At 39.3% G+C, this 13,422-nt stretch overlaps 1 protein-coding gene across 1 annotated transcript; it reads right to left on the minus strand.

Moving 5' to 3' along the window:
* Positions 1 to 1,274: 1,274 nt before the first annotated feature.
* LOC110884417 lies at positions 1,275 to 12,773 on the minus strand. Its single transcript, XM_035984037.1, has 2 exons — positions 11,275 to 12,773; positions 1,275 to 6,081 (listed from the first exon to the last, which is right to left on the minus strand). The coding sequence occupies exon 2, from the start codon at positions 4,295 to 4,297 to the stop codon at positions 1,691 to 1,693; it is 2,607 nt and encodes an 868-aa protein (XP_035839930.1). The 5' UTR covers positions 4,298 to 6,081; positions 11,275 to 12,773; the 3' UTR covers positions 1,275 to 1,690.
* Between the last annotated feature and the right edge of the window lie 649 nt (positions 12,774 to 13,422).

Raw genomic sequence — 13,422 nt, forward strand, 5'->3', positions numbered from 1 at the left:
CACGTGAGTTTAGATGTTGGAACTAATTCCAACTTTCAAACATTTTGCACTTTGGCCCCTATAATTCTATGAACTATTTTTTAAGAACTTTTCTTTAATTGCAATTTAACCCTTCGTGTTTCGGCTTTATTTAATATTTCCTGATTCTTCGTGCATTGATCGTTTAAGCTCGTTTTTCATTCCTTTTGCACCAGGACCTGTAATAATAATAAATAATAAAATATATGTCTAAATATTATAAAAAGGACTCTAAACTATTATAATAATATACAAAATACACAAGGAAAATAAGATGCGTTTGCAACACATCAAACATCCCCACACTTAAACCTTTTTCGTCCCCAAAAATATGCAATGGAATCATAACTAAGATAGATGGTTTCAAAAAAATTTAGCTTATTTAATTCAAAGATATAAAAACGTTTAACCACGATTACTGGTATTGTTATCCACTTAAACCCAACTGCCAACTCATTAAGCCTTTTTCATGCTAGCATTATGTTTAAATTAACAATCAATCTAAGGGTCTCACACTTAAGGTCCACAAATCCACCTAATCCCATATCAAGCTTATAAGGTTAAGATTAAAAATCTACTACTTTATATAAATAACCCTTTTGTATTTAGAATTAAATTTTGATGGAATGATGGATGATGATGAGCTTTAGCATTTTTTTTCCATGTTTAACTCAGAGGGCATTATCACCAAGTCGCTATCCCAGTGGAAAATACCATAAGCCTCACATTTTTTTTTCTTTTTAGTTAGCTCAAATAGATGGATGATGGCTTTTTTTTTTTTTTTTTTTGCAGGCGCCACCAGATCCGGATTTATTATCATAAAAAGGATAAGGTGTGCCAATTTAATTAAAAATACTTATAGGCTATTTACTTATAGTGGCACCTTTTATACTATCAACAGTTTCGGCTTTTCTATTTCACCTAAGATGAGAACCCATAAGACTTCATGATTTAAAATTAAGGTAATTTAAAGCAATCTAGGGAACTCTCTAAGTCGGCTGGGCCTACCAGTACATCACAGAAAATACGCCTTTGATCTATTTTATCTTTTATGTATAATATTTTGAAAACCAAAATCCCAATTTTTCTATCATTTTCCATTTATTTGCAACAAAATCGGGGACATTTTTAATTTTCTATTTTTTATTTTTCAATTTTCAATTTTTTTTTACTTTTAAAATTTTTTTATTTTTCAATTTTTTTATGACTCAAGACTCTACTAACTAGACACTAAACGATAGTTTCCCATCCCCACACTTAAACTCTACATTGCCCTCAATGTAGGATGGAAACCGACTCAAAAACTAAAAATAAATAAGAATAAAAAGACTAAGGGCAAATTGGAAAGGACTTAGCTGGTTTTATCATCACATATGCTCCAAATCTCTCGTCTAATCCGGCTCGATCGTATAGCATTTCAGTCGCGATCGGCCTTGACTCTGACTAGTACACTTGGTAAATTTCTTGAAATTGGTGTACAGCTCCGAAATCACCCGAATGGAGATTGAGTACGGGTGGTACATATTCAAACCTGCATAAACAAAAACAAGAAAAAAAACCAAGCAGTACCGACTCAAGCTGACTCAAACAGACTAACTAAGACTCAAAATAAAATAAAACAAATACGAAACATTACAAAAAAATATACAATTCTACAACAAGTTATCATAACTCACGGGGGATCATAAATATCAAACTCACCCCTGAACCTCTCACTAGGGCCTCTAAAACAATTACTCATACCGAAACCCTTCTTTCTCCAAAAGTCGCCATCAAACCAACTCGACTTATGCTCGCTCGTGTAGGGATATTTATACCTTGAATTACACACTAAAATATCATCCCCACACTTAGTTTCCTTCACATCTCCAGAACTAAACTCTCCCCATTCATCTTCCTTTCCCGAACTCCAAGAATTATCCTTAAACTCAACCTCACTTCCTACGACTTCCACCTTTTCCTTAAACCTAACATGCTTCTTTTTCTTCCTATCACTCTCCATTCTAACATCTCCAATTCCCTTTAACTCTTGCCTAATTACCGAGGGCGTCCCTACCTTCTCGGAATTCTTTCCATTAACATGGAATGTAACCGTGTCATCGGTGACACCAAGAGTTATCTTACCGCCATGAACATCTATTATAGCTTTCGCGGTAGAAAGGAATGGACGACCTAAGATGAGTGAAACACAAGAGTGCCCACTACGATCCTCGCCCATGTCTAGAACAACAAAATCAGTAGGGAACACAAACTTACCTACTTTCACTAGCACGTTTTCAATTATACCTCTAGGAAATTTCACTGAACGATCGGCGAGTTGAACATTCATGTAGGTCGGGGTAGGCTCTCCTAGCTTAAGCTTCTTAAACACAGAATATGGCATCACATTTATACTAGCTCCTAGGTCGGCCAAAGCAGTCCTAAACTCATAACCCTCTATCTCACAAGGAATGGTGAAACTTCCCGGATCTGGCATCTTTGTGGGAAGTTTGTTCGAGATCACTGCTGAACATTCCTCACTCAATGTAATAATTGAAAGATCCTCAATTTTCTTCTTATTGAGCAGGAGTCCCTTGAGAAACTTGGCAAATTTAGGCATTTTAGCCAAAGCCTCAAGGAAGGGAATGTCTACGTGAAGCTTTTTTATCATCTCTAAAAACCCATTATATTGAGCAATTTGCTTCTTATTCAAAAGTCTCATAGGGTATGGAGGAATGGGCTCATACACTTCAACCGGTTCTTCTACATTCCCATCTTCCGGTTCAACCACATTCTCAACTACCTTTTCTGGTTCTACCTCTTTCTCAACAACCCTCTCAGGTTCTATCACCTTCTCTATCTCAAACCCTTCATCAACAAGTCCTGTGCTCCTACCACTACGTGTGAACACGGCATGTAACTGGGCATTAGGGTTAAGCTGGGTGGTGCTAGGGAATGAACCTGCGGGCCTCTCAGTCATCCTGCTCGCCATTTCTCCTATGGTCCTCTCTAGACTCTGTATGGTGGACCCTTGATTCCTAAACATCAACTCAAACTCCTGGTTTTTCTTCAGCTGCTCCTGATGTCTAGCCTCACCTTGCGCCACTATCGACTCTAGGAGTTTGTTAGTCCTACTCTGACTCTCCTCATTCCTCTTCAAAAACTCGCTCAACTCAGATTTAGACTCTGCACTGTTCTGTCCATCAGCAGGGGTCTGAAACAGACTCTGGCGAGGCTGGAATCCAAGGGGATTCCTGCCCTGCCAGTTTGAGGTCTGGGGTTGCTGCCTTCCAGAGTTGTAACTCTGGCCTCGTCCCTGGTTCTGAACAAAACTCAACTCCTCCTCATATCCTACAGGGAAATCTATCGTCTCATGCCCACCTCTACACACCTCACACTTAGAACTAATCTTAACCTGAATGTCCTTGACCATCTTTGTCAAGGATTCGACCTGGGAGGCTAAGGCTACACTAGAATCCACAGTATGAATACCTTTAGGGGCAGCAGTAACGCCCCCAAAGCTTGGCTCGGTGTAAGTACTAGTGGCTAGATCCTCTATCATCTCAAGACACTCAGCAACTGTCTTGGTCTTCATCATGTTGCCTCCTGCTGTGGAGTCAAGCAGTCTCTTAGTCGCTTCAGAAACTCCATTATAGAATTTCTCCACGACTCTCCACTCCTCAAGCCCATGGTGTGGGCACTTGTTCAGCAACGCCTTAAACCTATCCCAAGTCTCATAGAAAGACTCCCCCGGCTGCTCGGTGAATGCGTAGATAAGATTTCTAAGACGAGCTGTCTTAGCAGGTGGGAAATGTTTCTGAAGGAATTTGGACTGAAGATCATTCCAAGTGGTGATGGCCCCTTGTGGGAGGGAGTCCAGCCAGATAGCAGCCTGATCAATGAGTGAGAATGGAAACAGACGAAGGTGAATGGCCTCCTCAGTGACGCCCGTAAGGCGAAAAGTACTACAGACCCTACCGAATCTAGTCAGATGAGCATGTGGGTCCTCGTCTCGTAAACCATGGAACTGGACCGAATGGGTAATGGTGTTGATCAAGGTAGGTGGGATGGTCCAGTTGTTCGCCTCTATAGCAGGAAGTGTGATGCTCGAGCGAACGGTGGTGGGAGCAACACTAATGTGATCAGCAACAGTCCTACGATCAGCCATAACTACTTCGGCTTCTAAATTGAATTCTACTTTTGGAACCTTAAACTTAAGCTGACGTAGGCGACGACGGAATTCGGATTCGGGCTCAGAGAATGGTGAAGTATCAGGTGGGCTCGAGGAACATGTGTGCATACAACTAGCTAAATAAGTAGGCACACAGAACTAGCAAGTATCCTAAAAAAAACAACTATTTTTTTTTAATTTTTGGTTTTTATTATATATATATATTTTTTTTATTTTTTTTAACTAAGAAATAACAAAAACAACTAATCTAAGAAAGCAGTAAAATGGCTAAATCCCCGACTCGGCTCGTCCTCAAAAGTGCACTGTGTCCCCGGCAGCGGCGCCAAAAACTTGATGTGTGAAATATGTATTAATTAAATTCAACAAGTTTTAAAAATTGGAAAAACCGTAAACCACACACTACCGGCAAGTGTACCGGTCGTAAGTAGTAAAACAAGTAAGTCCGAGTATCGAACCGTGGACACAATCTAGCGACTCTTGATACTGAACCTCTATCGAGCCCTAGCCTAATAAATTGGTTTTGTTTTGAGAAAAATATTTTTTTTAAACTAAAAAGCAATTTAACTAAATAGACGATCAAACAGCAGCAAGCGCAGGCGACTAAAGACTGGACTGAAACTCAAGTATGAGAAAAATAGGTTACCTAGGTAAGAATCCCTAGACTCATGAATAAAATCCTAACCTTGGTTCTGAAAGAAGACTCTGCCTAACCCGATAAACCCCTGGAAGGTAAACCGAACCTGACAGTATGACAAGTGATGAAGTGCTAAAATGGACTGACTCGAGTTATCGACCACCAAGTCCCACAACTATCAGGTATAAAGCAATTTATTTACTAAAACCCTCAAATTATGAAGCAGAAATAACTAAGAACACCGAGACCCTAGGAAACTCTAGACGCGAATAAACAGATGAACCCGAGTTATCGGCCACCCAAACTGTCAAACAACGCCCAGCTAATAACCTAGCAATTCTAGATTAGATTTCTCACCTCTAGAAGAGATTGCACGTTTTAATTAATTGGTTTTAATAATTATTACACTTGAATTAGATTTCTCACCTTCAAGGTCTAGACCGAAAGATTACAACCTAGACTGACTCCTGGCTCTAAAGTATATTTCTAAGTATCTAGAGCAATGGAACCAACAAATATATTATCAAACCAATCAAAACCAACACACAAATAGTTAGAATCACGTTCAAAAAATTATAACTTATAAATCATCACATTCATTCAAAACCAAAAGTTAATCATTTAAACAAATTGTCTAGTTCATCAACCCTAGGCAACCATAAAAAGTTTAGCTACTCATATTGATCAAAAGCATAACAAATTCAGTTCTGAAAATAAAACAAAACATGGTTTCAATGCAAAGGATTAGAAAAATAAGCGCAATATCAAACCCGTAATGCTCCAAACTCGAAAACCGAATATTCCTTCTTTCTTGCTCCAAAAGAAACAGCCTCCTCTTTATGCCTTCTGTGATATTGCCTCCGCTTCGTGTTAAGGTAGATGTCCTCCCTATATTTTTCTTTTTTACGTAGGGTTTCACTAATGGGCCGCCCAAGTCTCTTCTGCCTTTTGTCGTGAATGCAATAATCAAATGCCGATGGCCTCATTATTTCATCAACAGCCAGCCCAAAATAACAATGCCACCTCCAAACTTGCGCCCTATTCTTTTCTTTCTTCTAATTCACGTGAGTTTAGATGTTGGAACTAATTCCAACTTTCAAACATTTTGCACTTTGGCCCCTATAATTCTATGAACTATTTTTTAACAACTTTTCTTTAATTGCAATTTAACCCTTCGTGTTTCGGCTTTATTTAATATTTCCTGATTCTTCGTGCATTGATCGTTTAAGCTCGTTTTTCATTCCTTTTGCATCGGGACCTGTAATAATAATAAATAATAAAATATATGTCTAAATATTATAAAAAGGACTCTAAACTATTATAATAATATACAAAATACACAAGGAAAATAAGATGCGTTTGCAACACATCACTTTAATTTTAACTTATTATTCAACGCCAGACTTCCTGGTGAACAGGTCAGTACTTCCGTACAGCAGAGAGACCAAGGAAGATCTGACGATGGCCCCTTCTTCTCCTTTTTTTTTATCTGTCAGACTTCCTGGTGAACAGGTCAGTACTTCCGTACAGCAGAGAGACCAAGGAAGATCTGACAAGGGCTCTTTTAGCAAGATATTCTGACTGTGTCCAGGTCTGCATATAATCTGGATGCAACAAAGGGACAGCCCGGATGATTTCTCAGTATAAAGACCCGAAACTTCAGATGTTGGCTATCTATCAACGCAGGATTTAAGACCATGAAATCATACACCGTTGGTCTGTTACCCACGAGATGTCCAGTCCATTATGTTTGTATCACTTTTGCTTCTTTTGCTTTTCGAGCGGCAGACCTATCAACACATCGCAGTGGAGCCGAACCTGTTTAACATTGAAACCTTACGTGTGTTAATCGAGTTCTTTAACACGAAAGTTCATTTCATTTCCCGGCAACTTTTTCTCCCCCTCAAATGATGCGTATGTACATATATGTGTTTTTTTTTTTTTTTTTGCTTTTCTCCCCCTCAAACTATGCATATGTACATATATGTCCCTCTTCCCCCCTAAATTTGTGCATCACACTCTATGCGCAAATTTACTTATTTATTTACATTAGTATGAAACCGATTTTTTTTTTGGTCGCTCAGTCGGTGATACGTGTCATTTTCAAAAGATCTACAAGCACATTGAATCACGAGATGCTGACAGGTTTTGTAAAAAGATCCGCTGAATTAGAATCAGTGTGGATCAGTTTAAGTTTAAACAATCCTCTGTCAAAGCAATCTCGAATAAAGTGCACCTAGATATCAATGCGCTAGGTTTTTTAGTAGAAGACAGGGTTTTGTTAATCTGGATAGCGGTATCATTATCAAAATAAGTAGTAGAGTTTAGATAAGTCAAACCGTAATCCTTGAGCTGGTGTTGTATCCAAAGAACCTGAGAGCAGTAGGCAGCAGATACTGTAACGCACTTTGCTTCCGCTGCAAAAGTGAGCTGTTGCTTCTTGCACTGCCATGAGATGAGACTGTCCCCCAAGAATTGGTATCCGGCTGATGTACACTTCATATCCCTGTTTTGATGAACTTGTGTGCCCAGAAACATTTTCACTTCTCCCAACGAGCTCATTTCGAACTTCTTTCTCATCACCAATGCATGTTCCTCATCATATCCGGACCTTTAACTTGCTCGAAGCAACTTTCTCATACCCGATTCGCTGTGGGATTGTGCATCAGTAACTTCCTTATGCTATACCAGATTGCTCCCCCTCATTTGATGCAGTAGAGTTGTTGATCACCGGTGGATCTACAGTGCAGTCTGAGAGAATTGCTCCCAGAAACAGAGAAGTTCCTTGAATGTTTGAGAGTCCTGAGGAGACTTCAGTGTTACGTACTGCACCATCAGGGATAGATATAGCAGGTTCAGAAATCGGCTTCTGAACAGTCGAAGAATGAAGTTGCGAGCCACTCTTGGTGAAGAGAACCTCCATTCTTTTGTCACACATCAGAGATACGCTCAAAAGGTTGTGCTACAGATCAGGGACATAATTGACGTCTGAGAAGGTGAGAACCCCGTGTCTGACAGTGCCCTTCATGGTAATTCTTCCAGTTTCCTCTCCCGCGAAGTTGACAAATCCACCATCAAATACCCTTTTTGTTATTCAACTGGGATAAGTCTTCTATCACGTGTCTGGAACAACTACTATCGATAAACCAAGGTCTAACGATTGCCCTCCATAGCCGTTCCTGCACACTTAGCGGGATTAATTAGAAACTGGAACCCAGGCCATTGTTGACCTGAGTTGACCATCGCTATCAGTGTATGAAACCAAACGAAAAATCATATGACTCTTAACATCGCCGGTGGTTTTTGGTGATGGAGTGGATGTTGATGGTTGCGAACACGGAGACTGGGATCCAACAGGAGTTTTAGGTTTCCAATTCCTAGTGTCTGAAACACTTTCATTTGTTGGAAAAACTTTTGTTTTTCTTTGAAACCTGTTAATGTTTGAAAAATTTTTGTTCTCCTGTTTGGCAAGATTCCAGTCTCTGTCAGAAGGCTTTGCTTTGGGAGGACCATTTTTGGTAAAGTGAGAGGGCATGGCCTTCTGATGGTACATGTTCCTAGAGTAGTAGGGACGATGAACACAATTTCTTGCGATGTGTCCCGGAATTCCACAATTAAAACAGGTTTGTCTCTTTGAGAAAAAGACATTTAGCTCTGCTTGTGTTATTCCAGGAAACTTATCAAGTCTTTTCTTTTCTTTTGATGTTGACTGCTTGTGTTTATGTTTTGTCTTTGAAGAACCCTGCTTACAGTTATCAGCACAAGAGCAAGTATCGACAGCTTTACCCTTCAGCTTAGGTTCAGTTTGCTTGAGAGTCGGGTTTTCCTTTCGAACATTCTTTTTCCGTGGTCTTCTGTTTTTACGTGAACGTCTTTTCTTTAAAGGAGCAGATTCAGTAGACTTTGCTTTATTTGAAATGCTTTCTTCCGAATCTGATCCTTTGGGATCGAGAGTTGAATCATTGGTTGAATTGACTTCCACAGATTCCTTTTCCTCAGAAACTGTGCTCTCAGGAGGTTCTGCAGAATTGGTTTCCACAGATATCTCTTCTTCAGTTTCATCAGTTGAATCAACTGTTGAATTGGTTTCCGTGGATCCCTTTTCTTCAGGCTCCGAGATCTCATAAGTTTCCTCAGAATTGGTTTCTACGAATATCTCTTCTTCAGCTTCGTCAACCTCTGAGTTTCTGACGTCGGCTGATTCTGGTTTCACAGACGAAGAGCAATCTATGTTTGAAACAGTTTGACTCTCTTCGGGCGTTGCACTACTTGGTTCTGAGTGTTTGTCACACTCAAAATTCCTAGAAGCGCTACGCTCATTATCTGACATACCAGAATCTGCAACTTGGATGTCAGGTTCATCAGATGATCCTTGTTCATCAATTTCTTTACTAACACAGTTAAACATATCAATTTTATCATCTTTATCCTGTTTATAAGTTTCTGATGTATCAGTTGATGTTTCAGGCACACTAGAATAGTTACCCAAATCAGCAGAACTGATTTCTGAGTCACTTGAAACAGGTGTTTCAAATTTATCAGACAAAACATCAGATTTCCCTGTTAAAGCATTTTCGTCACGATCATAATCCAAAACCACAGCACCTGAATCATCAGTTTTAATCGGAATACCCCGACTCTCAGCATACCAAGACATAACACAGTTCCAAGCGTAATGATCGGGTTTGGCAGCATCCGAATCATCAGCAACATCAGCAACGATTGAATGTGGTTCATCATCCACTGCAGACTGCTCTTCAACTGTCACTGATTCTGCATATGTACTAAAACAGTTAATGTTATCTACAGAATCGGAATCAGAACTTGACATAATTTCTTGGTGCTCCTCAGTTGACATTTTTTCTGGTTCTGTTTCATTTCCTTTTTCAGATTTGCCAGCCGATTCATTTAAGCAATTTTGATCCGCATTCTTAACAAAATTCATTGGTTTTTGAAAATCAGCGGGTCTGGCATTCTTTGGTTTGAAAGGCTCCCATGTAACATAATCACTCGGTTTACCATAAATCAAAGTATCATAATTTTCTTGTTCCTGCTCAGTAGTAGGCATTCTTGAGTAATTATGATTATATGGCGGAGGAACCTGTTTGTAGCCCAAACCCTTACCCTTATTTTCTTTATAAGCAAGTTGCACATCGCACAGATTACGAACAGTGTCACTGGAAGTATCAAACTTTTTAATGTTTAACTCGTTTTGTTTATACTTTCCAGTGAGGAGCTCTAGCTCACCCTTCACAGAGTCACATTCAAGAGTTTTAACTGTGAGTCTATGTTTATAGTCGTGAACCCAACATTGTTGTTGATTCACGTCTCTGTGAAGTTGAGCTATGTCCTTCTTAAGTGCGTCAATCTTTTCATAGAGAATTTTATTGTTCTCTCGAAGACCGATGTACTTTGCCATGACACTGTTGTAATCATCCATCATTTTAGAATTGAATGCCCTTAGTTGTGCAACCCTATTCCTGCAAGGTTCAGTACACAACAGATAGTTGACAGTGTCAATGAGCGATCTTGGTTTGTCTGGCTGAGTTTGGACTTGGGCTTGGGGTGCTAGTTTGGCCACTACATCGAGATGAGATCCTGTTGATTGTGGGGCCTTCACATCAGATGATGCATCAGCCGCAGGTGAAGGTGAGGAAATCTGAGCGGCGTTGGGATTAGTAGCAAGTGGCGAAGTAGCAACGACCTTCTGACAGTTAGACATAGATGACGATGTGTTTGCGTGATTCTGACTCCTCTGCTTGTCCTCTTGAACATATTCATTGACTAAGGAGATCACATCTTTTGTTTCCGTTGTAGCATGATTGTATGTCCCCATGATAACTGCAACACGATAGTCCCATGTCTTGCTACGTGGCAAACCGTACAGAAAAGCCCTGTTAATCCTACCAAGTGTCACATATAATCCGATCTTCTCGATTTCAGAAAGCAGCTCGGTAAACCTTCTGATCACGTCTTCTACGGTTTCACCCTCAATGTAACCGAAGTTATCAAGTTGTTGCGAGAGTAACTGACGTTGAGAATCAATACTTGGAGAATTCATCGTTTACCCAAACGATGACCCGTAAACCCGTTAGCTCAAGCACTCGCAAACGAATGAACCCACTTCCTGTACTGCTCGTCAAAAACCTGTCGAAACTTTTTACCCCAAAACGACACAAAAACCCCCTTTTTTAATATTTTTAAATAACCCCTTTTGAAATTTTTAAAGTAATATATATTTTTAATTAATTTTTTTAGTATTATATATATAAATCTTTTTAATTAATATTAAAATAAACTATTTAAAATATTATAATTATATATTTTAATGTAAACTTTTAATTAATATTATTATTAATAATTATGTAATGATTGTCTAATGATTAACTAATTATTATATAATTATATTATAATAAACTAATATTAATAAAAACTAAACGACAGAATGTACGTCGTTTCTGTCTTGTTCGTTAAAATGAATCCTCCGAAACCCTAATTAGTAACGCAGCCGCCGCCAACTTTTCCGACAACACCGGAACTGAAAATAACGATGATGATGATAGTCGCCGGAGGTGGTTTACAGGTGTGAAGGTCGGCGACGATGATGAGGAACGATGGAGGTTTGTTACGGAAACAATGAACGGAAGCAGTGGTAAGGTGACGTTGTTTGATGGTACGTCGTCGGGAATGAAACGACGTTAACCGGAGGAGGGATGTTGCAGGTAACGACGTCGGAAACTGAACAGAGAAGATCGGAGTTGCAAGGTCCGAGAGGATGAAAGAGTTGCAGGTTTACGATAGTCGGAGACGACGACGAAGGTGAAAAAGGCGATCGAAAATGGCGGAGATGAAGAAGGTGGATGCAGGTTTTAGGGTGAACGATGATAAAAGTGGTGACCGGAGGTTGAGGGAATGATCGGAGAGGAAAGTAATGAACACGGTGGGTGGTGTAGAGGTAGTTGCAGGTAGGGGGTGGTCGTCGGAAGCCGGAGTCGAACAAAGGTGAGTGTGCGGTGGTCGGCGATGAAGATGAACAGAGATGATGATGAGGACGATGAGGAATGATGAACGGAGAGAACAAAACGGAGATGAACAGAGATGATGATGATGAACCGGGATACGTTTCGGATCGAGTGAAACAGAACGATATCGGATGATGATAACGTCACGGATACGACACGGATGAAATTCTGATGATGATGAATGTTCGAAATGACGATCCCGGATGATTACGGATTAGATAATATGATTCCGGATGAAAAGGTTATCACGGATGGAATTGAAGATGCATTACGGATGAGGAATGTTGGTCCGAGATGCCCAAAGTTTTTTATCCGGAATGACTCGAGATGGAGTGTTATGAAGATGGGTTTTATCCGGAATGACTCAAGATGGAGTGATGATGATAAGATGATGATGATAATTCACTGTTGATGTTAGAGGTTGTTGTCTGCTGTTATGACGATGAAGGAACAATTGTACGATGATGTCTGCTGTTGATAAGATGATGTTGACTTTTGATAATGATGAAAGGATGATATTGATGAGATGAGATGATGATTTCGGATAGATATGATGATGTCACTGATGATAAGTGATGAAGATATGAATATTTTAACACTTTTCCAAACAGATCAAAAAGCAAAATATAGTGATTCTTCGAAGAACACGATGAACAACCCGAAGAACACTATCAAGATCTTCAACCAAAATTCAAATTTTTCTTGAGAGTTTGATATCAAAGTGGCTCTGATTCCAATTGTAAATCCCGAAAATACGGATCAAACAACGATATCAAACGATCAACAAGGATGGGCGGAATCCAAACTTGATGATCTTCAAGAAATCAAGAACAATAAAGATGAAGATTTGAAGATTTGTTGATTCAAAAGCTTAAACTTGCATACAATATCAATTGTCTAATACAAGTTTCTAAAACCAAGGAACCAACCAACCTATGCTCCTAATTTCCAACTTCTATTTATAGTAAGGGGTTTCCACCAAAACCCTATGCCCATATTCCTAAGCCCACTCTAATACCCCCACTTCTAGAACTTGATCCATTAAGCAATTAATCTACTAATCCATAAACCTATAGGGCCTAACACCTAACAGCTACCATAAGTATTTCTAGGCCCATTCTATACGCACCCCCCCCCTCCTTCCTGATTACACCCCCCTTGTGAGAGGAAAACTGTCGGTCCCACGCAGGCCCCACCTGTAAGTATGTGAGAGGAGGGGGGTGAAAAAAGTAAATAGGGGGTGTAGAAAGTAGCACCCAAATTTCTAATATTTATTATATCGCTATCTAAACTAATACAATTAATTTAAAATTTGATATAGATGTTTAATTTTTCGTATTTTGATAAATCCTTCTTTCGCCATCAAAATTAATTATTTAGCAAAATTAATACAACCACATTTTCAAAGCCAAATTATGTCAAAGGCATTGAATCAATTACAAGAGACAAAAGTCGTGCAGATGGTAAGTGAGATTCTGAGCCTAATACGTGCCCTTTTTATTTAAGAAGGGAAAGGGTATTTTCGTCTTTTACCACATAGCAGAAAATATATAATCACATAATGTTACGTAACTACG

The sequence above is a fragment of the Helianthus annuus genome, chromosome 15, assembly GCF_002127325.2.
Source record: "Helianthus annuus cultivar XRQ/B chromosome 15, HanXRQr2.0-SUNRISE, whole genome shotgun sequence".
In the NCBI taxonomy this organism is placed as follows: domain Eukaryota; kingdom Viridiplantae; phylum Streptophyta; class Magnoliopsida; order Asterales; family Asteraceae; genus Helianthus; species Helianthus annuus.